Source organism: Morus notabilis, unplaced genomic scaffold (assembly GCF_000414095.1).
Source record: "Morus notabilis unplaced genomic scaffold, ASM41409v2 Scaffold1545, whole genome shotgun sequence".
NCBI classification, from domain to species: Eukaryota; Viridiplantae; Streptophyta; class Magnoliopsida; order Rosales; family Moraceae; genus Morus; species Morus notabilis.
Window position 1 is genome coordinate 55443 of NW_010356916.1, and position 26181 is coordinate 81623.

Consider the following 26181-nt stretch of genomic DNA (forward strand, 5'->3'; position numbering starts at 1 on the left):
GAGAGAGTGTTGAGAATATGACCCCGGCACATGATTTCATCATCTCCTCGCTTCTTCCTTGCGGTCTTCAATTCTTCAGAATCATCCTCCTTTGGTTCAGGAAGTGGCTCCAATTTCGGATCAAGTACATAGGCGATCTTAAGCACGGTGAAAAGAAAGAATAACTTTCCTTTCCAGCAGGTGAAGCTGGTACCATCAAAACGATCAAGTTGAACATTAGGATTGAGGAAAGACGTCATGTTCTTTTCAACCTCCATTGCAGCAAGATTTAAAACCTTAAAGATTGTTGGGTAAATTCGGATTTGGGAGGATGAAAAGAATAGAGAATTCAGAAAGAAGGGTTTGAGGCGTATAGGAATACTTTCCTTTAAGGTTTTATTTGCCCTCACTTCTCAAAGTTTGCTAACGAGTTCTAAATGGCAAATTACCCCCAAGATACAACAAACCCTTGAACACAATATCCAGCAAAAATATTGAGTTCCAGAACAATGTATATCAATCTGTATTTTTTGAAGTCCATCATAAAAAGACAGGGATGCATTCATCATCTTTAAGTGTTACAACCTTTCACATAAAGATACCTTTTCAATTTGATGGTTATCTTTTATATGCTGATACACTTATAACAATAGTTATTTCTATTGTTAATAAGTGCTCAGATATGTGAGAAAACATATCACAAATAGATACAATGGTTCGAGACCTTTTCAGATCACTAAAACACACGAACACATTTTCCGTCGAAGATTTACGCTGCAGCGCTCAAATGCGCGCTGCAGCGCGCATGCCTAGCAAAACAGACCCGAGGGTCTGTTTTACGCAGGCTGCAGCGCCCAAATGCGCGCTGCAGCACGCCCGTGCGCTGCAGCGCACGCTGGCTGCAGCGCCCAAACGCGCGCTGCAGCACGCACTCTTCCGCGCTGCAGCGCGTGCTTGCGTCAGCCTACTCTTTCCGAATGTGTTTTAATCCAATTTTGTGATATCAAGATTGAGAGATATATTACAATCTCTCTAACACTTCTTTGGTAGCCCAAGTTCTTAAAGCTAAATATTTTTTGCATGGTTCCATCTTACAAGCGGAGGCTGGATGCAATCCCTCTTATTTTGAGTATCCCCTTGGCGTAGGGCCTGAGCGAGGATCGTTGGATATGGCATTTTGATTCTAAAGGCCTTTATTCTGTTAAATCAGGCTATAAGGTGGCTATGAGGCTGCGAGAGTCGATTGGTGGGTCAGATGGTCGTCGGGATCGACTATGGTGGGCAACTCTTTGGAGGCTTAACATTCCCAATAAGATTTAAGAATTTCATATGGAGGGCGGCTAATGGAATCCTCCCAACTTATGATAATCTGCATAAATTAATGTTCTGTTAATGATGTTGCTAGATCCGAAAATTTATAGCCCACGTTTTGGCTTCCTTTTCATTTCATTCTGTTTGATCTTGTTTCTTTGGATGCTATTCCGAGATTTGTATCACCCTTTGTCCTTGCGGAACTAGCTTAATAATATTCAATGATTTTCCTCAAAAAAAAAAAAATGTGTTCTACTTTTTTTATTTTTTTATTTTATAACTAAACTCAAGTATTAGAAGAATAAAAAAATAAATGAGGCTAAATTTTAAAAGAGATTTTAGATCTTTGTATCTAAAAAATAAAAGAAATGCACACGCTCCCGCACACACAAAGCATTTGTGTGTGCTTCTCATTGGTTTCATTTTAAACATTTTGTAATCCTTTTTCAAAATGTTCGGCTGAAAAACAAGAATAAAAGAAAATATCAATTAGTTTTGCCATAGATATTGAACATAAATTCTTAATTTTTATCATTACAGCTGAATCATTAATTTTTTACCACTCTTGCTGAGAACATGTTCCTCTTGAGGAGTTGGAAAAAATAAAGAATAGTGCATCAATGTTTTTTTTTTTTCCAAAATATCATTTAACTATTTTTTTCCTTTTTTTATTATATTAATGGTTGTCATTCTAAACAAGAATTTTTATCATATTAGATTTATTGCTTATATATATATTTTTGGTAAGAATTCTTGTAATGCTAGGGTTGTTGGTACTTATATTTTCAATAATAAGATGTCTTATAAGATGTGAAAGAACCTACAAAAAAATAAAGCTTGGAAAAACTACTTGAATCACTCAAAATAAATCATTGAAAACTTAAATAAAATTGTATTGAAATAATGTCTTATATTTGACGTTTGAGCACATAGTAAAAATTGTCTAATTACTTTAGCTAAAAGTTTCACTAAACACTATGTTTAAAATCCTTACGAGTGGCAGTTTTTGATCTTATCGATTTTTAAAAATTATAAAAAAATTAAGTGATGTTTTATGAGGTTAAAAGGAGGTATTTTGTAAAATAATAAAAAATTTGCATTAAAAACGAATTTTCAAAACTTCCTAAGAGCCAATTTTTTGTTGTTGTGTATTCACTGTATGGTATGTCTTTAAACATGAGCTTATAGATCATCTTCAATGTAAATGATAATGTTAATTGTATATTTAACATTAAAAAGTATGATATGGTATGTTATTTTTATTTTTGCGCCAATGTATAATGCTATTTAAAATGTTAAATTTACTTTTTCTCATAATAATTAAGCTTTGAAAGTTGTAAAAGTAAACTTTTATTTTTAAAATAATTAAAAAATACAAAAATTGTAATGATTATATGAAAAACATTTCAACCAATAATAATCAAATGTTAAATTTTTTGTATGTTATACTTGATGAAAAATTTACCATAAAATATAATATATAAAAAATTTAACACAACAATATTATATTAAAGAATACTTTTTACACTGCTAAATTTATAATTAGAACGTTAATTATAACATCGGAGATGCACGGCTTTTTTGCGGCTTCTTTATGTGGACTGCTGGACTCGGTCTAGTCAATGGCCCAAATTTACTTGAACCTTTGCCCAAAGGGTCTAATGAGATGAGTACACAACGAAAAGGGAAAAGGCTGTCCAATGGGCTCTGCAGTGAAGAGTCTTGGCCCACGGATTCTTCGGTTCGTTTTGGTCACATGATGGGTGGACTACAACCACAGTGAAGATGGAAGTGAGTGGGGTAACCTTAACAATGGTGACTCTTTTACTCTTAATTTATAATTTTTTAGTTAAATAATTATACTAACAAATGGTATTTATCAAAAGTAAGAGATATAGATGAAAAGCTTAAGAAAGTATATAGACCAATTTTTAGTTATAGAAATTAATAGGCCATAACTTGTCAAGTTATGGTTCATAACCATCTAAGTTATGGACAAATTTGTCAAGTTATGGTTCATAACCAGACAAGTTATGGACAAAAACCGTGAATTATGGACAATAATTTGTCAAATTATGGTTCATAACTAGACAAGTTATGGACAAAAATAGTAATTTGGGCTATTTATTAACTTATGTAAACTATTGGCCTATTAATTTTAATTCATCTCAAGTCTTAGCCTATAAGTCTAGACTCATGCACTCTCAAGTGTAAATTCTCTATTTTTCAAGTGAGTGAGATTAGGAAGAGGGCAGTGGCATTCAAGGAGAAGGTGAGTTTTTTTTTTTTTTTGGGACAAAACTTTTTCTTGTGAGTTTCTTAGCAAGTTGGTTGATTTTATCAAGTTGTTGTTTAAGAATTAATCCAAAAAATTGCCTCAAGAAGACGAGGCATAAGAGAATTGATCAGGTTTTGCAAGATACACAAATCTTGTTTGGCTACAAGGGCTTGATTAATCGGTATCATGTCTCGAAAACTCATGCCTCCCTCCAACTTAAGCTTACAGAATTTATTTCAACAAATTCGATGAAGGTTCCTATCTAACTGACCAAAGTCGTGAGTGGACGTTTGGTTCACAGATTCAAAACCATGATTCAGAATCATTTTCGATTTACGTGTGTTTTTTGTGAGAGAAAATACTGTAGCGAGTAACGAACTATAATTCAAATTATGGCACGAATCCTTATACCAAACACATGACAATGATAGTGATTACAGTTCATGACAAAGTGTTTTGACAGATTTGAATAACGCTCGTAGTATGTCTTAAGGGATTTGAACCACCAATAGGAAAAAGACTTTCCCTTCCAAAGTAACAATTTCTTCGTAACTTTGAACCTTGATTATCACGAAGGTATTTCTTTAATTTCTCTTTACAAAAGAAAGCAGACCAAGATGCTTTTCATGGGACAAAGTATTATCTTGAAGGCCTAAATAATTTTGAACATCCAAACGCACCTCCTCACTAACATTTAGGCTAAAGTTAATAATGTATTTTGAGATTTTGATTTTTTTTTTACCTGAAGCAATATTTATTTATTTATTTACTTATTTTTTGAGTAATTTTGACCCGAAGCAAAAAAAAAAAAAAAAAAAAAAAAAAAAAAAAAAAACAATTGCATAATCATGGCGTACATCAACAATAGTTTCACTATCATTCCCATCAACAAAAAGGTGACTCACTCTTGAAGCATGTTTAGGAATCACGATCCCTTGATCTCATCTTCCAATTCTTTCGCTTTGAAGTAATGCCATGTGGTTCTGCACGAATGAGATAAAAGGTAGAGAGTATTTTTATCCAAAATCCTTGTTGAGAATTATCAAACCCTACGACAATTCATCTGTAATAAACGACATGCTAGAAGTTGTCGCACAAGGCATAAGAAGACAGATTCACCGCCATATCTAAATAGAATTTTCACAATTTTGTTAGACCGGCATGTTTTGAATCAATAGCAAATGGGAGTCAGAGTGAAGCTATAAGTTTTGTTGGGAACTTATCAAATGTGAGTCCAAATGGACGAAAAAGAGATACTTCTAAACTTTTCACAAAGATGAACGTTGAACACCATATTTTGGGATAATTTTGCTTAAGAGACTGACATGCTTTGAAGTTTGGGAGTCACATTGTAAATACTTATGTTCGATAGAAATTCTTAATTTATCTAAAAAATTGATTTTCAGGAAAATTGTTTTTTTTTTATAAGGAAAAAATGAAAAAGATCTTTAGTGTCAATTGTTATGGATTTGTAAGAAAGCATAAGACCAACCAAGGATGATTATGCGTGCAAACAATTGGCTTTGTAATTGTAAGAAAGCATAAGACCAACCATGGATGATTATGCGTGCAAACAATTGGCTTTGTGATTGTTGTTATGGATTAGTAAGAAAGCATACCAACCAAGGATGATAATGCGTGCAAACAATTGGCTTTGTGATTGTACGCCGTGAACATATAAGAGCAATGATATAAATTGATATAAATTGATGTGTCAATTGTAAATTTAGCATTTGAGTGCAAAAAATTCTCTCTAATGCAATGCTATTTATTGTGCCAAATTTTCCATATGTTATATTTTGTAGCAAATTTCTCACCAAGTACAGCATATGAGAAATTTGACATTTGATTTCTATTGGTTGAAATGTTTACTTTTTCATGTAATCAATGCAGCTTTTACATTTGGATAATCTTGACAAATACCACTTGAAAGTATATGAGTAAGGATTTTTACCATTTACTTTTTATTCATAACCTTTTTAGTCAAATAATTACACTAATAGAAAGATATTTATCAAGAATAAAGGGTAAAGGTTCATACTTATGCACTCTCAAGGTAAATTCTCCATTCCTTCTTTGCATTTTTTAATTGTTTTAAACATAAAAATTTACTTTTATAACTTTTAAAGCTTAATAATTATGGGAAAAAAATAGATTTAGCATATTAAATAGTATTATGTATTAAAGTAAAAATAAAAATAACATACTATATCATACTAATACATAATTAGCATTTATATTTACATTAGAGATAGTAACACTTACACTTCTACAAATACGTGTTGTAGTGGTCCAAAATTTTCTCCTTTTTCTCCATAATTATGATGTTATAAATTAATTAAATTGTTTTTTGATAGATTAATTAAATTGTTATATGCTCTAAAAGTTTTAAAAGCTTGAGTCCCTTAAAAAAATAAAAAATAAAAAATAAAAAAAAGCCTTCAGCGTCTTGTAGCAAAAGTTCGAAAAAGCAATCTGTACACTGAATCTATATCGAGAATGTGGGCAGATGCATTAAAATGTTGAGATGGGAAAGGGCAGTCAACAATCCAAAAATGGAAAATTAGCGAACGTAATTTTCGACCAATGAGAAGGCGAGAAGTAATTCCAACTTTGCACGTGGTTCATATAATCCCAATCTGCATGTCAAAGTGAACGTTGACGGCCTTGACGGCAAAATGCATTCGAAGGACACGTAAATGCCTTAGATTTGGACAACATGCGTGATTAGGAATATCAACGCAGATCAAGGGCAAATTCAAAATGGATAAATGTCATACGACTACACGAAAAGCAAGGATATAATTGGATGAGTGACTAATGCCTTTTAATTTTTTGTTATGAACGCTAATAATGTATATATTGTTGGTGAAAACAAACAAAAATGTTATTAGTGTTTTTTGTTTTTGCTTTTTCTTTTTTCAAGCAAGTGGATACTCGGGTTTTAGTTTTTACCATTCAAATGTTCACGGGATATCGACTAGAAAAGTAAATGCGTGTTGTGAGGAAGAAATAAATAGCATTTTGCTAGAAAATAATTGAAGTAAATAATACATTTTAAAATATTTTAAGTAATAGAAGTAAATAACAAATTTATTCGGTAAATTATTATTTACTTTTAATAAATAGATTATTTATATGTTAAATTTGCTATTTATATGTTATTTTCTTCAATTTCTTCAAATATTATTAAAGTTTGCAATTATTATAGTTATTATAAAAATACTATTTACTATCCATGCGCTTATTTTATAGTTTAAACTTTTTTACTACAGTGTTTTTTTTTTAAATTTTTAAATTTTATGTTCAAACATATATGAATCAAATGGTCTTATAATTTTCAATGTATGTTTAGTTTGTATGCCTATACACTCCAATTAAAATTAGGCTCGCCATTGAACTCACATTTAGGGCAAAAATTTGGATTGTGTTTGAATTGAATCTAGTGTATGTTCTTTTCATAACTCAATCACAACTCAAACACATTTGTTATAGTATTTTCTCTCAAAAAATTTAAATTTAATTTTTTATTACAATATTTTCTATCACATAAACAATTTAAGTTCAAAACTGAGTTGTTAAACAAACAAACCTTAAAAAATTCATATTTTTCAATTTAAACAGCAAAAAAATTAAATAACATAAATTCCAATCTAAAAATCAGACGGAAAAATGTATATAAGTCACCATACAATATAATATCTTGCCAAAATAATAAGGAAGGGAAAGAAACATTTTCTTTTCCTCTCTTCCCAGGCTTTATAGCTCTACAATAACGTCCAGGCCAAAATAATAATGTCTCCGTTTGGTTTGTTGGTTTGAATTTTGTTAAATTGAACTTTTTTATTTGAACATAAAAATTCAAATTGTGTGGTTTAAATTTTAAAATTTTAATCTGAGTAGGGAATAAAATTTGAATTAGTGTTTGGTAGGTGTGAAAAGCAGAGGGTGTGCACCTAGGGCCGGCAATATGGGTCACGACACGACTACACGACTCGAAAATGACACAAATTTCGCGGGTTAGGGTTGAGAAAAAGAGGTTCGGGTCAGAATTGAGTCGACCTGAAATTGACACGAAAAATACGGGTCAATTTCGGGTTAGACCCGCCTAACCCGAACATGACACGAAACTCGTAAAAAACTAAAAATATATATTTTTCATTACATATTTTTTATTTTATTATGAACTTGTGATATCATGATAGTTATACTCAAAATCTTATACTATTATTTGCTTAATTTCAATGGATATTTTTGTATTTTAGTGTGTTATGAATTTTAAGTTATTTCTAATATGTAAAAAATTAAATAAAAGTATACAATTTTCGTGTCAATTTCGAGTTCACAGGTCAATTTCATGTCACGGGTCATTTTCTTGTCGTGTTGTGTCAACCCGTAAAGTGGTCGTGTCGTGTTCGTGTTGTAGTTTTTAAAAAATTTCATGTCATGGGTTGTGTTCGGATTGACTGTAAATTTAGAAAGAAACGATCAAAACACGATATGTGATACGAATTGCCACCCCTATGGACACCTTTCTACTGTTCAAAAATGGTTTGAACAGTTGAACTCAAGAGGAGAGTTAAACTCTAAGTTAGATAGTTTAACTCAATTCAAACGAGAAATATAATAAGGACTGCGTGTTTATCAAATACAAATTTAAACTGTGCTCATTATTTAAATTGAACTGAACTAAGTTAAACTAGTGAAACAAATACGGTAAATGTTTCTACATAACACTCCGCTCCAATAATCAGTTAATCACTACCACAAAAAACAAAAAAAGAAAAAAGAAAAAAGAAAAAAGAATACAAAAGACAAATGAAATAAGAAAGCTTCTTTATATAATGTCAGTTTCTAATAGTTAAATCTAATTAAAATTACATCTAATTAAAAAAGTGTATAAAATAGACAATTTTTAATATAAATTTAACAGATAAAAATAAAAAACTATTAATAGTTTATTTTTTTATCCTATCAGAGAAACATTAAACAAATAGGGGAAATTTCAAACTAAGTTCAATTGGCACTGCTTCAACTCTCAATAAAAAGTGATTCATTCCATGGTCCAACTCCACGTGATGGCCGATTCATATTTGTTTTGCTTTTCGAACCCTTTATCGACAATTTTGACACGGTTCCTCCAAATAGCACCATTTTATATATATATATATATATATATATATATATATATATATATTTTAAAATCTCACAATACAAGTTATAAGCAATTATGATTATCACTGATTAATCATAATTTACCCCCGATTAACTATTTCATTAGAACGGTCATTTTCTTAAAAGGTTCAGTTATTGGCTAAAATTTCAAAATTTTAGACATTTTTTTTTTTATTTTTAAAAGTGGCCAATAATTTTCCCTAAATATACCACAGAGTTTTCCTTTTCCTTCTTTTTTTTTCTTCCTTAAGAACGAAATATAACAGAAAGTATGGCACAAGGTGGAAACCATAACCGTTAATCAATTTAACTGCTTTTTCCGTTTTGTTTATTTACAAGTCAACTTCACAACAAACGTCAAAACTGCTAGTCTTTTTCTTCTACCGAACCTGAAAAATCTTCACATAAAACCTCCACTATAACTATATATACACACATATATACATATATTTATACATTATAACACAAAGCAGAGACTTTTACAAATTCCGAGTTTTCAACAACAACATGTCAACTTTCAAAATCACCAAAAAGCACCACAAACACCTCAACAACCCTTTCCCTTCTTCCCCAACTTCTCTCCCTTTCATCCATGGAACTCTCTTCTTCACCTCCCAATCTCTCCCTTCTCACCATCTTTACCCAATCGGACAAGATTTCCAGCTTTCTTGGAGGTCCAACAATGGTGGGTGTTTCTCCATTCACCACAAATCTCATCCCACAAAGCCCCCCATTTGGTCAACGCTGCCCGGCCAGGCCTTCGTCTCCGCCGCGTTGACCGAAACCGAGGTCGAAGAAAGCCGAGGATCTTTTGCCGTTAAGGACAATGATGTTCATTTGGTCTGTAATCATCAGACGGTTCAGAATATTCAGGTGATCAATCGGTTTGAGGACTTTTTGGAGCTTCAAGAACATTATTTCCCATCTGGGTCTTTCGGGTTTGATCTTGAGAGAGACTTCAAAGGTATAAACTTTCCGGTTTTGTTGATCACTGGATGGGTTTTAAGCATGGATGTGAAGAACAAGAAGTTCCAAAAATCTGGGACTTCAAAGTTTGATTCAAAAGGGTGTTCTAGTTGTGCAAAGTATTGGGTTTTGTTTGATCAGAAAAGTGGTGATCAAGTTGGGTTTCAAGTGAAGCTCGGAAAGCCAAACTTTGAGTTTGGGTCAAGAGCTTATTCTTCTTCTTCAAATATATTGGGGAAGTACAGGGGATTTCGAAAAAGATTGGGCCGGTTTCGGAGACGGAGGCTCGGGTTTTATTGGTCTTTGAACAAGCCAAGAAAGGTTGTGATGGCTTCTTCATCAGAGGAAGAAATGGAGGAGATTAGGGGTAAAGAATCCCAAGAGTTCAATAGGGTTTGCTTTACATATTCAAGTGAAGGAAGTGAGAGATTTTATGGGTTTGGAGAGCAGTTCTCTCACATGGATTTTAAAGGGAAAAGGGTTCCCATTTTTGTTCAAGAGCAAGGTATTGGGAGAGGAGATCAACCAATTACTTTTGCAGCTAACTTGGTCAGCTACAGGTAGAATACAGAGTAAAGATTAATTCTTGAATTATCTGGTCCTAATTAGACCTTCCTTGGTAAAACTTGCATTTTCTGTTATTAGTTAGTTAAAGTTAAAATAATGGTGGAGAGCTTTCAATTTGCTTTTGAAAAAAAAAAAAAATGAAAATGAAAGTGCTACCTAGTAACTGTAAGGCCCCCTAAACTAGCTGCTCATTCGTGGGCTTATTTGTTTCCATGACTAAAAGGCGCTACATTTTTGCATATTTGCTTAAACATGAATCAGAATTACGAATGTTAAAAAAAAAAAAAACAAAGCGCTTCTAGTCTAGCCGGAAGCGAGAAGCCTCCGAATGACTAGATAGCTAAGGGGATGTTATGCTTACCATAATGCTTCTGGCTTTAATAAGTTTGTTTTTGTGTTGCAGGGCCGGGGGAGACTGGTCTACTACATATGCACCTTCTCCATTCTATATGACTTCAAAAATGAGGTCCCTTTACCTTGAAGGATATGATTATTCTGTATTTGATCTCACGAAGCATGACAAAGTTCAGATACAGGTAGTGTTAGATGGTAAAACTTTTTGTTTTGCAGCAATTACAACGTTTGAAACTCAAGACTTGTTTTCAGAGATAGAGTGGGAAAAAAAAAAAAAAAAACTAGAATGAAGAACACGGTTTCTTTTTGCCAAGAGCAATTAATAAAGCAATCACTTTAATAAAGAGAAGGAAGTGAAATGAAAGCTGTATATTGGGTTTGAAGAATAAGAAGGAAGAAAAAGATTTGAAAAATTGAAAAAGGTTGGCGTCAGAAGCACGTGTTATTCTGTGAAGCATTTGCTTGGAAAATTATGGATTCTCTTATAGCTCTTTAGCAGTTGCTAATTATGAGAACAGTTATTGTTTTTCCCTCTTAAAGGAATTCAAATTAAAATAGAACAATGTGGTTCTTTTGTTTTTTTGTACTTGTTTTTTTTTCCCCTCTTTCAATGCATAATGGCTATTCTTAGATCTTAAAGTTGCAGTTTTTAATCTTGTGTTTACTCTGGAGATTGCAGATATATGGGAATTCAGTACAAGGAAGGATACTGCATGGTAACTCACCTTCCGAGCTCATCGAAAGTTTCACTGGAGCCATTGGAAGACCTCCTCAGCTTCCAGAGTGGATAATATCCGGAGCTGTTGTTGGAATGCAGGGAGGCACAGAAACGGTACGCAGAGTTTGGAATGAGCTCGGGACATACAATGTTCCTGTTTCAGCATTCTGGTTGCAGGTAATACATGCCCCTATATCAACTCTATGACGTACTTGTGTAGTGAGAGCAAAAGTATATTGCGCATAGACCTGCGTACAAACATTTATACATACACATAGGTTCATCAGTGATCACATATTATGTCTGCATATACGCACGTCCACATATGGATATTTGTGTTCCAAGCCATAAAAATTAAATCTACAATGATATACATCAAGAAAAATTTTATCTTGAATATCATGAATGCATACCGAGATTCTAAGGAATCTGTAAAACTGAAATAAATGTTTTGTCGCAGTTTTTTTACCGCTAACAAGTTATATGATAGTTTCATGAGGTGTCACGAAATTCTTTGTTCATGCAGTGTATCATTATCCAAATTTAGCTTCATTTCCAAGATTTTTTTCCCCTATCTTAATGGCAATGGATTTTTGAAAATAGATTCTCCTTTTTTATTTGTTTTAGGAAAAAAACTGTAGAAGGAAATTTGCAAAACTTAGATCTATGATATTTGCCTTTTCTTTTCTTTGTTTTTCTTTTGTTTTGAGTAGATATTTGCCTTTTCTTACTCGTATAGTAATTTGTACACAGGATTGGGAGGGGCAAAGGGAGACAATCATTGGGTCACAACTATGGTGGAACTGGGAAGTGGATACTGCAAGGTATCCAGGATGGAAACAACTGCTGTTAGATCTTAGTGCTAAGCACATTAAAGTGATGACATATTGCAATCCTTGTCTAGCTCCGGTATCAATCTTATTCCATCCTGATTTTCTTGTATAATCACATTTCTGAACAAAATTCTACACTCACTAACCAGAAACTAATAAGCGTGACCGTATGCATCCTGGCATGAAGAATAAAGACATTACTTATCTTCATGGAAAAGCTGGCATTGATGCTGTCATCATTTGATGTTAAGAAAACAATGGCAGTTTTTCCCAGCAATATCTGCATTTTTGTTGTTGGAATAAGTTTTATGCCTCTTGTCTCAAAGCGTTCTACTTGTTTTCGCAGGCACACGAGAAGCCAAACAGAAGGAGAAACCTCTTTGAGGAAGCAAAAAAGTCGGACATACTGATAAAAGACAAAAATGGAGAACCGTATATGGTTCCTAACACAGCTTTTGATGTGGGAATGTTGGACTTGACACATCCAGACACTGGAAGTTGGTTCAAACAAATTCTAGAAGAAATGGTGGACAATGGCGTCAGAGGATGGATGGCTGATTTTGGTGAAGGCCTGCCTGTGGATGCCACCCTCTATTCAGGTGTAAATATTTACTTGCTTCTTAAAAGAATCATCATAATCTAAAGACAAGTCCACAGTTGAATTCTTGTGAAGAAAAGGGAATGAGATACAAGTTAACTAGAAACTCTGCTTTGACACATATCTATGCATTTCCCATCAACAGGGAAGGCAAGTGAAACTTTGACCATAAAAATGTTACAACTTTCAGCTGTCAAAGGGTTATCCATTCTCTGTTAAGACCATCGGTAATGCAAATAGCCAAATACTAACATCAATGCCATATTTGGCACTAAATGCTAAATTTTGGCATATGCTATACTTGGTGCTAAATTTGACACCAAGAATAGACTATGCCAATTTCGACATTAACTATACCATTGCATTTGAGAATGATTATTTAACCCAAATACCAAATTTTGGTATTGGCACAGAGAGTTCCATCTAATGGACTTCCTAGCATGGTAATTTGATTTTTGCACAGTACATAGTGGATTTCCTTTAGTTAGCCAAAGTACACACTCCTAAATTATGCATTTCCTAAGTTCAAATCCCATGGAATTTGGAAGCCTGACATTTATGGGCTCATCATTTCAGGTGAAGATCCTATATCGGCTCATAATAGATATCCAGAGCTGTGGGCCCAGATAAACAGAGAGTTTGTTGAGGAATGGAAAAGTAAACGCGTGGGTAAAGAGAAGGAAGACCCAGAAGAAGCTTTGGTCTTCTTCATGAGGGCTGGTTTTAGAGACAGTCCCAAATGGGGCATGCTATTCTGGGAAGGAGATCAGATGGTAAGTTGGCAGACCAATGATGGTATAAAGAGTGCTGTCGTTGGTCTTCTCAGCAGTGGGCTTTCCGGGTATGCTTTTAACCACAGCGATATCGGGGGGTACTGCGCAGTAAACTTTCCTTTCATCAAGTATCACAGGAGTGAAGAGTTGCTATTGAGATGGATGGAACTAAATGCTTTCACCACTGTTTTCAGAACACATGAAGTAAGTCATAACATGACACTTAAATGCTTTCACCTCTAAATGCTTGCTAATCTAGAGACTCATAAAAAAGAAGAATCCTCATAAGCCTAAATACTCAAGACAATAACATTTTCTTCTGCAAGCAGGGAAATAAACCGTCATGCAACAGCCAATTCTACTCAAATCACCGAACTTTGTTACATTTTGCACGCTTTGCAAATGTCTACAAAGCTTGGAAGTTCTACAGAATCCAACTTGTAAAGGTGAGCCATACATTCACAAGCACTAAACATCTAATATCTTCATTGGCATAACTAACACCTTCGTTTTTTTTTTTTTTTTCTGTAGGAAGCTTCTTCAAAGGGTCTGCCCGTATGCCGTCACCTATTTCTTCACTACCCAGATGATGAACATGTGCATAGCTTAAGTTACCACCAATTCTTGATTGGCACTGAGATTCTAGTGGTGCCTGTTCTAGACAAAGGCAAGAAGAGTGTCAAGGCATATTTTCCAATTGGACAAACTTGTGCCTGGCAGCACATATGGACCGGAGAAGTATTTACAAGACAAGGATTTGAAGCTAAGATAGAAGCTCCAATAGGCTATCCGGCTATATTTGTTAAATCAGGTTCAGTTGTTGGAGAAACCTTTCTAAAAAACTTAAGAGAACTAAGAATTCTTTAAGAATGCAGCAATCCTTGAAGAGGGCAGTTGAAGGTTTTTACTCGTTCAATGCCCGTACAGTTTCAGTCATCTTTCTGGCTTTTAAGTCCTTCCATTTGATGTGCTAATGATGTCTAATTACACATACAAGCTAACAAGATCTCTACAAGCATTTCATGATCATGTCACTTTGTTTCTTAAGGATTTGGACTCAGTAATTGTGACAATCATCAATTTTTTTTGGCAAAAGGGCCAAGTTAAGATAAGTTGTGCAGTCTCATATCGCTTGGGAGAGATTACAAGCGATGACTTTTAAGTAAGGACATGATCTCCTATTGGGATGAGGACTTTTGGGGTCAATTAGTCCAAGAGCAAAACTATGCAGGCTAAGACCCAAAGCACAATATTCTACCACGTGGAGGCGTGGATCTTTGCAGCTATAAATTGTTGCACAATATCTGGTGAGAAATACTTCTGCTGGTGAGAAATACTTCTACCGCAGCCATGTAGAAAGTTTCATTTGTAAATAAGTTTCTTAGTGCACGATTTCACAACATGCACGCAAGTGCAGTTTGCATTATGCTAATCTGTTTTGATTGCTTGCAATGAATAAAATGGAAAAAATAAATGAAATCCTCTCCATGTAACATCAACTAATCACAGTCGAAAACCTACTTGATAAAATGGTCTAGAAAATGTATGATACCTCCCCCACCGTGGGAGAAAAATCATGATTCTAAGATGAAAATAAACAGAGTATTGGTAGACTCAGTTAAGCATCAAAATCCTATACATTATTCTCAAGTAGTCAGCACAATTCGAAAAACTACACATTTAGTTCTACGGGAGATTCGGCTACCAAACAAACTGGACAACTAACCAATTCTGTCTCGCATTTTCTTTTTCAAGTACTTCCTTCGTGAATGGAATCTTTCAACTTGTGTAAGTAGAAATCTCTTACGAAGTTGGTTGGCCATGCATTATTGATACTGCATTTAGCAGGCTTGAACCGGGCAAGTGCCTTCCACTCGAACTCCAACAGATATTTATTCCCGAGCTAGAACTTCTATCTGACGGAGCGATAGAGGGGATTTTTGTCAATGGATTCGATTCCTTGGCTTAGAATCACCAGAATCAATGACATTCGGAAAAGTCACGGGCCAAGCATTTCCCTTAAAAACCGGGCAAATCAAGGGTAGGAAAGGGCCACCAATTACTGAGCCGATCAACTTGACTTACCCTGCCCTTTGACTAGAACTGCCCTATATGCAATTGCAATTTATGCAACAATAAAATATGATCGAGTCCCAGATAAGAGAATCAAACCAAAAAAGAGTAACCTTGTTGGAATGATGAGCATATATATAACCAAAAAAAACTGCACAAACTAATACTATCAGAATTCAAGACGAACCGATCCCTTCACGATTTGGAATACAGTAGAACCATCAACCTATCACTTTTTGATGACATATACGTCTTTAAAATTTCGGATATCTAAACTTGCAAGAGTTCTACATGGAAAAGAGACGAAAATATACTATCTCAACTACTCTGTATAAAAGTAGCGAGTCCTTTCTTGGCCTCACATATACCCACCTGTGGGATGTTGTGTTATCCAAGTATACCTCAAGATCTAACCGGTAATTTTTTTTTTTCTTTTTGGCATTTGTTGGATTTTAAAAAAATAAAATGAATTTTTATAAAATTTATTCGAAGCACTAATTGTATTTTCTTTTATCATTTGTTCAATTTTACACTAAGGTTTAAATCACAGGATGATGAGACTAGTATTTTCTTACCTCAATTCCTAAAAGGTTCAAAACAAGAAGTAGATTGAGCAGAAACTGCAAAGACGGATTTGGAAAGAACACGGGGGAGCAAACACGGAATACTCCAATTCCACCAAAAGGAGAATTGTAGAAAATAAGCCTACATTTAAAATTTATATTAGTAAATAACTAATTTACCAATTTATACAAATTGATAGGTTATTGTTATGTTTATATTTTTCATTTTTCATTTTTACCCTTTTTCTTTATTTATTTTTCTTTTTCCCACTACATCTCCTTTTCTCTCTTCTCTCTCTATGTGTTCTTCTCCCCTCATCGCCAGTCGTAAATCTAAAATTTATAGTGTAAATTCAAGATTTATCATCAGAAGACATATTGTGTTTTTTCATAAATCCTAAATTTTTAGTGTAAATCTAACATTTACTATTAGAAAACACTTTTTGTTCCTTCATAAATCCCGAATTTACATGGTAAATTTAGAACTTAAATAATATAAAAATATTTTTTTAGCTTTGCTCGCAAATTTAGATTTACCACACGGTAAATTCAGGATTTAATTTATTATATGAACACAAATTGTGTTATTTATAGATCCTGAATTTACAGTGTCAATCCAAGATTTACCATAAGAACAATTTATATTCATTCATAAAATCCTAGATTTATTTACCATCATAACACAAACTGTGTTTGTTCGTATTAACTTTACTAATTAAGATAAATATTTTTTAGTTCTGCTCGTAAATCTAAGATTTACTATACGATAAATCCAGAATTTAGCATCAGGAAACAATTTATGTTCCTTCGCATAACACATAATGTATTTATTCGTGAATCCTAGATTTACACGGTAAATGCAGGATTTACTGTTATGCATTATATTAATTTTACTAATATAAGATAATATTTTTTAGTTATGCTCATAAATCTAAGATTTATCCTAAGTAAATCTAGGATTTACCATCACAGTACAAATAGTAAATCCTAAATTTACAATGTAAATACATGATTTATCATTAGAATACAATATCTGTTCCTTTGTAAATCCTAGATTTACACAGTAAATCTAGAATTTACCATTATACTTATTGTATTTATTCATAAGTCCTGACATGTTAATTTAGTGTAAATTCGTATTTACACCTATTAAATCTATTTACTAACTAATTATAAATCTTGACATATTTATTTGTAGGGACTTTTTTTGGTGTTCTCTCCTTTTTGAGAACACTGGTGTTTCTTGTTTTTCAGACGTCAGATCTGTATCAGAATCGTTATGTTTAGCATATTTTTTTAATATTGTGTAATTTTGACTAGATTTAACGGCTAAAAAAGCAGAGAACGTCAGTATTTTTAAAAAAGAAGAAACACTGAAAAAACTCCCTTATTTTTATTGTCCTTTTAATGACACATTTTTCCCTTAATCGTCATTTTTAAAAACCGATTTTAATTGGACTGGATGTTATTTGACTAAAAAAGTTTAGAGCCCATTTAATTCGCTGATTTGAGTTTTTAATTTGAGTTGAGATGTGACTTTATGCGAGAGTTTTTACTGTAGTAAAAAGTTAAATGTGACTATTTCTGAGAGTTTTTTACTGTAACAAAACTCGAATTTGAAATTCAAGTCGGTGAAATGAACAGGACTTTAGATATGAATTATTGCCTCGTTCATTTCACCGATTCGAGTTTTTAGTTTTAGATTTTTACAGTAAAAAGCTCTCAGAAAATGTCACATCTAACTTTTTTTGCTACAGTAAAAAACTCTCAAAAAATATCACATCTTACTTTGAATTAAAAACTCGAATCTGCAAAATAAATGAGGCCTATACGACTACTAACTTTGAAGACTCCTTATTTTTAAGTCAAAAGGACTATAGGAGTGGAGGGAAAAGGAAGGGCTTGGAAGTAGGGTTTTAGGAGAGGGAGGGAAAACTTGGGGGAAAAGAGATTGGGGAAGGGTGTCTTTATAATTTTATGCTGTAAAGACAGAAAGCGCTCTTTCTGAAACACAAAGAACCAGAAAAAAAAAAAAAAAAAAAAAAAGGAAGAGGGGAAAAAAACATATGGCGCTTCAGCTTCTTCCCAAACCTCCTCTTTATCTTCGCTTAATGGCTTCTCGCTTCGTCTCCTTCTCTTCTCTTCACTCCCATTATTATTCTTCTTCTTCTTTGTTGCTTTCTCGTCCTCTTCTCTTCCTCAAAACCCCCAGGTAAGTCTCACTCCATTTACTCATTCTTTCCCTTTTCTCTTCATAGTAATCTGGCTCTGCTTTTTCCTTTTTTCTGTTTGGTTCTCTAGAAAGTTCTGAAACACGTTGTATTCGCGAAAGAGTGAATGAAAAGAGAAAATTTTCTCTCTATTGAAAAATATTTTTTATAAATTTAAAGTTTATTTTCGGTTGTTCTGGCGCATTCTCCGAGAAATGGAAAAGGGGTTTAACACTTGTTCAACAAGGTTTATTTATTTATTCATTTTTTTATAAATTTACAGGACAAGCTTTCGGTTGAAGAGGAATTCGAGTAATGGCTTTTTGCTTCCAAATGTGGTTGCTCCGAGGGCTTTCATGTCGTCCGGCGCCGCAACGGAAGCTACCAAAGGAAGCGCCGGTTCCAAAGCTTATGGGTCTGATCAAATTCAGGTGAGAAATAATAGTAGCGAGATGATATTTATCGTCATTTATTAGTATATTCACCAATTTCTCATCTTTTTGAAAATGGATTATTACTATTTGTATGGTGCAATTGTTTATTTCGGTTTTTAATTATTCATTCTGATAAAAAAAAAGGTGGTGCCTTTCTTAACATATTTAGGTATTGGAAGGATTGGACCCAGTTAGGAAAAGGCCAGGAATGTATATTGGAAGTACAGGATCTCGTGGTTTGCATCATTTGGTATAATTTTATTCTTGTTTAACATCAATCATGCTTTTGCCTGGTTCATGTGAATGTAAAAGAGTGGAATTTATGAGCTTGTTGTTCTTACTTCTTAAGGTTTATGAAATATTGGATAATGCTGTTGATGAGGCTCAAGCAGGATTTGCTTCGAAGATTGACGTTGTTTTACATGAAGATGATTCTGTGAGCATCGCGGATAATGGTCGAGGGGTAAGGTTTATTTTTTGTATAATAAAGAGGTTTACAACTAATGTATATACTTGTTATACATTTACGGAGTAAAAGCATAAGATTAAATAATCAGTTTGGTTGGACAGCGATTATCATAGATTCGGATTTTGTACTATAGTTCACGTAAGATTTCTATTATCTCGTGCATGCCATCATTACTTTGCAGATTTTTCTTGATTGACTGATAGGTGAAGATATGTACTGCATTTATAGACAGTTTCCTTGTAATTGACGGGTAATCTGTATTTCTTGTGATAGGTTGTTATATCTTTAGGCATACAATAATGCAAGAACTTTGATAAGCAATCTACTTTTTGGACATGTTTTTTTTTCTGATGACACACACTACAGACACATTCATTCATTTATTGTGCCCAGTTGGATCATTGAAGAGAAAAGTACTTTTGTTCGCTAGTTACACCTAGTACACAAGTTGTTCATGATAGCTTTTGGTGTTTTCTGTTTAGGTACTAGTTTCACTTGTGCTGTACTTCATCTTTGCAGATTCCTATTGATCTGCACCCGGTGACCAAGAAATCTTCATTGGAGACTGTATTAACGGTATTACTTTACAAGTTTTCATATTTACTCGAATTTCCTTTTAGCGGTTGTATGCTATTTGCTTCACATGATATTGATATATATCTCCATCTGTATGCATGTGTATAGTATTGTATATTTATTCTCGATTATACTGAACACACTTTTGTGTCCAAACATTATTTTGTGTTTAAAGGTTACTTTGCTATGGCATTTTTGCAGGTTTTGCATGCTGGTGGCAAGTTTGGTGGTTCCAGTAGCGGATACAGTGTGTCTGGTGGATTACATGGTGTAGGTTTATCAGTTGTTAATGCCTTATCTGAGGTGTGCATTCTATCTCCTTCAACTTAGTTTGGCTAATTCTCTCTCTCCTCCCTCCCTTTGATTTGCATAAGGTTTGCTTAAGGATCTTCGAGTTCCTCTTTTTTTATGAATTTAATTTTCCCTAGCAACACCCATTCCGCTCCCATCCATGACTGAAATGGAAAAATTAAAAAAAAAAAATTAGAAATACTACCCAGGCCCCCACCCACTTTTTTTTATTTTTATTTTTTATTTTTTATAATATATATATATATATATATAAATATACTGTTTAAAATTCTATTTTATACTTTATGCCCAAAAAGATGGGTTTTACAAAGAATAAATGCAAGAGACTTTAGCTTTGTGCTTCGAATTTCATTAATTGATTGGTCTGGAGTGAAAGATGTGGGTGGACTCCATTTAAATACATAATAATCATGAGGGAGTATGACTTTTTTCCGTTCTAATATGAGGTTTTAGTACTAGAGGCTGAGGGTGTATCTTGTATGGCGTCTTAGGTTATGACTGTTATATTACCAAAAGACTTACTTATGATGTCATCATAGGCTTTGGAAGTTACAATTTGGCGGGATGAAATGGAATACCAGCAAAAATATTCCCGTGGGAAGCCTGTAACTACGCTAATATCTCATGCCCTTCCGGTTGAATTGAAAGACCAGCAAGGAACGCGCATTAGATTTTGGCCTGACAAAGAAGGTTGGTTTTTCTTTCCTTTTCTTTTCTTTTCTTTATTTATTTATTTTTTTTCACCCTCAGGCCCAATTCTTACTGTACAATCAATTTATTGTTTCATTCTCAATTAGTTGATAATAATTGCAACAACTTATAATTCTTGCTTTGAATGTGAACCTTCCCTGCAGTATTTACAACAGAGATCGAGTTTGACTACAACACAATAGCTGGACGAATAAGGGAACTAGCTTTTCTAAATCCACTGGTAATCTTGTGTTCATGTACATGGAAAATATTTTTTAAAAAATCATTTAAGTACAAAGAACTTTACCTGGTCTCATTGTTTGTCTACATTACGCAGTTACTTATGGTCTCCATAATCTTTTTCAGCTCACCATCAATTTGAAGAAAGAAGATAGTGATCCAGCAAAGATTCAGTCTCATGAATACTTCTATGCTGGGGGATTGGTTGAATATGTGAAATGGCTAAATACTGACAAGGTGGTGCTTAATGTTTTACGTTTCCCTCTCCATGGTGCCCTTTTATTCCTTTTCTTTTTCAGACATGGGTTTGAATCAGATGTGATCCAAATATCCAATGTGTACCTCTTGTTATTGTTATTTCCTATTGTTTAATGTGTATAGTGTAGATGCAGTATAATTGGAATTTGGAAATAGTCTCTTTGCTTTTTTGTATTTTGGAATTTGATTATTTTGTAGGGTTGTTGACTAACAGTTCCCTCATCCAGAAACCACTTCATGACATTGTGGGTTTCAGAAAACAAGTTGATGGAATTGCAATCGATGTAGCTCTCCAATGGTAAGCCACCTAATAAGCAACATATTTGAATTTTATAACTTTTACATGTAGAAAACTGATGCAACATTGTCTTCTGTACAACATAGTTTAAGTAGAACTATTATTCTTTTAAAACTGACGCAACATTTTGTCACCTAACATTATCATAAGTACAATTATTAATCTCTTTAAACAAATGGTGCCTCATTTCTTGTTGCGACTACAGAGTTTAAATGGGATAGTAATGCATATAATGATAAGAAATTCTTTTATTCTTTGATCTATTACTAGGAGTTCAGATGCTTATTCAGACACAATGCTAGGATATGCTAATAGCATACGTACTGTTGATGGGGGCACCCATATTGATGGGATAAAGGCAGCATTGACAAGAACCCTAAACAATCTTGGCAAAAAATCAAAGATTGTCAAGGTGCGTCCATTCTAGTTCACTGTGTATTTTAGGTCATGAAATAATTTTCAACTCGTCCTTTCTAAAAGCAATTTTTGGTATCTTATAAATGAAGTATATCACCATTCATTCATATGATATAGTAGAAAGCAGTTGTCAGTTTTAATGATTAAAAGCATATTGTTTTGTTATCAGGAAAAGGATCTTACACTGAGCGGTGAACATGTAAGAGAGGGATTGACGTGTGTTATCTCTGTCAAGGTTCCAAATCCGGAGTTTGAAGGCCAGACTAAGGTGCTTCCAATTTTTATTATTATTGACTTTTTTTTTTTTTTTTTTTTTTTTTTTGTTTTTTTTTTGGAAATCTTTTTTTTTTGGTAATTTATATCCTCATTGTTGTTTACATTGCTTTGGATAACTGATATTATGATTTTTTTTTATTCTTATTTCATTGGTTTACTTGTTGAAAAAAGACAAGATTGGGAAATCCAGAGGTGAGGAAGGTGGTTGATCAATCTGTCCAAGAGTATCTTACTGAATACTTGGAGTTGCACCCAGATGTGCTTGATTCAATTCTTTCCAAGGCTCTAAATGCTCTCAAGGTATTCTTGTCTAGCTTTTATTGTGCTTTCTAGTTTCTTAAGACATGGCCAAAGTTTTCTACTTTAGCTCCATATGTCTTCCCCGCTGAGATATTTTAAAGTTAAACATCTTTTTTCTCATGAATGTCTCCCTATTTAGGCTGCTTTGGCAGCAAAGAGAGCAAGGGAACTAGTGAGACAAAAGAGTGTTTTACGATCATCATCACTTCCGGGAAAATTGGCTGATTGCTCATCAACAAATCCTGAAGAATCTGGTAAGTTTACACCCTCTATGTGAAATTCGCCGTGTAATAACGAATAAAGCAAGTGACTATTTGCGTGGTTTACGATACCTTTTTTTTTTTGGGCCTGGTGGAGTCGTGGTTAATGATAGTTAAGACTATTAAGCTTAAGAGATGGACGTGTTCTTATGCTTGATCTGGTTTTTACCCGGCTAGTATGCCATAATGTATGATGAGAATCCTGTTTATTATTACGGGAGTAGTATGTCTCTGAAGTTTAAATATTCTTCTTTACAAGGTATGAAATTAAAGGAAATTTTGGTCCAAATTTGTTTTACAAAGATTTTTTTTCTTATTTTTTTTAATCCAATTCCTTTATTTGCAGAAATCTTTATAGTTGAAGGAGACTCAGCTGGTGGAAGTGCAAAACAAGGTCGTGATAGGCGCTTTCAGGTAAAAAATGTTTCTAGAGTTTGTAGTTTTGCATTAAGTTTTGAAGAGAGATGGGTGTAAAGTGTGAACCATTGGTCAGTAAAATTTCTTTTTGCAGGCAATTCTTCCACTCAGGGGTAAAATTTTGAATATTGAAAGAAAGGATGAAGCATCAATGTACAAAAACGAAGAGATTCAAAATCTAATTCTTGGTCTTGGACTTGGAGTAAAGGTTTAGCACGCTTTTCTTTATTTTAATTTCTTAAAGGTTTGTTTCATTCCTCGAGGAAAATTTTGAATTTTTATACTTTTTATCGGAAATTTGTCATCTTGGATCAGGGAGAGGATTTCAAAAAGGAGGCTTTGCGTTATCATAAGATTATCATCTTAACAGATGCTGATGTAGATGGTGCTCACATCCGAACTCTGCTATTGACATTTTTCTTCAGATATCAGGTATGGAATGAGCATTTTATTTTATGCAAGTTTTATTGTTAGGAATTCATTTTTATTTTATTTTATTTTTGTAAAATATAAATCCTTTGTAAATGAATAATAGTCATCATTAGAAAAATAAATTCCTCTAACTTGTTGAAAGACAAAAATGTCCCTTGTCATGTACTACAACAAGATTGACAAAATTATATGTTGATTTCGTAATGTGTAACAGCACGGCGTGATTGATGCTTGTCATGTGCTACATGAGATCAAGGACATTCTTGTCCCCCACAAAATATTAGGGGTCTAAGTTAGAGAACCTTTAAAAAGAAATGGGGAACGAATATCCACCCCTGCATGCACAATTGATTTATTTAACTATGAATTCAATATGTTCTTCTCGCGCATGCAGAAAGCTTTATTCGATGCAGGCTGCATATATGTTGGTGTCCCACCCCTTTACAAGGTTTGCTCATAGCTTTGATGGAATCAATAAGTAACAACCTTGTCCGTGAATAATGGAACTAACGCCTTTTGCTTTTCCTGAAATGATCAGGTTGAGCGGGGAAAACAAGTATATTATTGCTTTGATGACGTTGAACTTAAAAAGCTCCAGAGTTCCTTCCCTTCGAACGCTTCCTACAATATTCAGAGATTTAAAGGTATGAACTCTATAACGTTCTTTGTATCATGGTAAAATCATAAATAAATGTTTTAGGAGTGCTTTAGTATACAAGTTTCTCACTATAATGGTACAACCGTCGTGATATGTTGATTTCTTGATGCAATGCAGGGCTGGGTGAAATGATGCCTGCACAACTGTGGGAGACGACTTTGGATCCAGAGCAAAGGCTGCTTAAGCAGTTAGTGGTTGAGGATGCTGCAGAAGCAAACATTGTTTTTTCATCCCTTATGGGTGCCCGGGTATGTTAATTGTCTAAATCGAAGCGAATTAGCTTTAGTATCTATTGAAACAGTGTTGAATGCTGGTTATTATCTTCATAATCAAATTAAATGTGAAACCGGAACTTAACATTATCTTCGAGTTGCTATGAGATTTGCAATGAGAAAAATTCTCTAGAAGGGCTAATTCTTCTTTGAAATCAATCAGCTTTTGATTTCCATTGTAGTGAAATCTCGCCTTTTATGCCAATATGAATCTTGTCATACTGTTAGTCATGAGAATCCGGGATATTTACTAAAATATTTGTTCTGATTCACATTTCAGGTCGATTATCGGAAGGAACTCATACAGAATTCCGCAAACATGATAGACCTTGATCAGCTAGATATCTGAGGGACCACTGAAAGTTACTGTCAAGTTTTTATACTGTAAATTTTTACAGCATGAGCGAGCAGAATCTTGTTTAGGTAAGCGGTTACAGAGGCTTCTTTGGCAAAACCTTTGGATTTATTTTTGTTAGCCGCCATTAAGAATCAGAAACATTTGAATACCTCTGGTTAGTTGGACACTTGTGGTTGTGGACCTGTAGCTCTGCTTTTCAATGGGGCAAAGAAAGTTGTTTAGGATTTTTGGAGTTTATTCATTTGGGTCTACAAATGCTGTTCATATGTGTTGTCAGTTGTACAAGTTAATTTATTGTCAATTTGTCCTTGAGGCTGTTAAGATTTTATTTGGAAACTTACCATTTGTCATTTGACATTAGATTTAGAGAAGCTAACGTAATGTTTTGCCATACCAAATCTATGAAAACTTATATACACAATTGTTTAATTTATTTTGCTTGGCGAAATTGAATCAGTGGTTAAAAGTGAACTTTTGTTTCGTGTTATAAGGAACTGAAAAACAATAATAAGGATACAATAAGCTTGTCGTTTGTTGGAATGTGTTCCTCTCAGAAATGGAAATTATGAGTCCCCAAATCAGTTAATAGTCTACTAAATGAGTTTAGGCTTTAAAAATATATGTTTATCAGGAAATTGTAGAGAATAGACCCACATTTGAAACTTATTGGAGTAAATATGTGTATAAGTTTATTCTATTGTCTCCACTTCGCAACAAAATATATAGGATAAATTTTAAAAATACTCCCTGAACATTTGCCACTTTGTTCAAGTTGCTCTTGAACTCTAGAAAGTGTCATACATGCCCCTCAAACTTTAAGTCGTTAACAATATTGTTCTTTCTGTTAAATTGCATAAAATAATTGGATGGAAAAGCTTACGTGGCAATAAATTAGATTAAAATAAAAGGGTAAAATAGTCCCTTCCACTTTAGTTGAGTAATCAGAAAGATTATAATACTCCAATTAATCCTAATGTTAATCCTAATAAAACTAAATTAGAAAGCATTTGGGCTTTTTAAGCTTTCCTCTATGACAACCGCAAAATAAATCCATCATAACAAACGCTCTGAAGCTGGTGCATACTTCTAATGTTCCTTTTTTAATCCAGCAATGCA

The 26181-nt window shown here is 33.6% G+C and overlaps 2 protein-coding genes across 2 annotated transcripts; both read left to right on the forward strand.

Annotated features, from left to right (window-relative positions):
* Nucleotides 1-9170: 9170 nt before the first annotated feature.
* On the forward strand, nucleotides 9171-14948 carry LOC21386703 (sulfoquinovosidase). Its single transcript, XM_024163863.1, has 8 exons — nucleotides 9171-10269; nucleotides 10680-10812; nucleotides 11310-11525; nucleotides 12102-12257; nucleotides 12528-12780; nucleotides 13356-13756; nucleotides 13882-13998; nucleotides 14084-14948. Exons 1-8 carry the CDS (start codon nucleotides 9251-9253, stop codon nucleotides 14417-14419), a joined length of 2631 nt encoding a protein of 876 aa, XP_024019631.1. The 5' UTR covers nucleotides 9171-9250; the 3' UTR covers nucleotides 14420-14948.
* Nucleotides 14949-18129: 3181 nt separating this feature from the next.
* LOC21386704 (DNA gyrase subunit B, chloroplastic/mitochondrial) lies at nucleotides 18130-25401 on the forward strand. Its single transcript, XM_024163857.1, has 21 exons — nucleotides 18130-18400; nucleotides 18682-18829; nucleotides 19002-19082; nucleotides 19182-19295; nucleotides 19821-19877; nucleotides 20079-20180; nucleotides 20729-20879; nucleotides 21044-21120; nucleotides 21246-21356; nucleotides 21605-21675; nucleotides 21946-22087; nucleotides 22262-22360; nucleotides 22540-22668; nucleotides 22808-22922; nucleotides 23275-23342; nucleotides 23440-23553; nucleotides 23661-23777; nucleotides 24172-24225; nucleotides 24316-24421; nucleotides 24553-24683; nucleotides 24988-25401. The coding sequence occupies exons 1-21, from the start codon at nucleotides 18255-18257 to the stop codon at nucleotides 25054-25056; spliced, it is 2202 nt and encodes a 733-aa protein (XP_024019625.1). The 5' UTR covers nucleotides 18130-18254; the 3' UTR covers nucleotides 25057-25401.
* The last annotated feature ends 780 nt before the right edge of the window (nucleotides 25402-26181 follow it).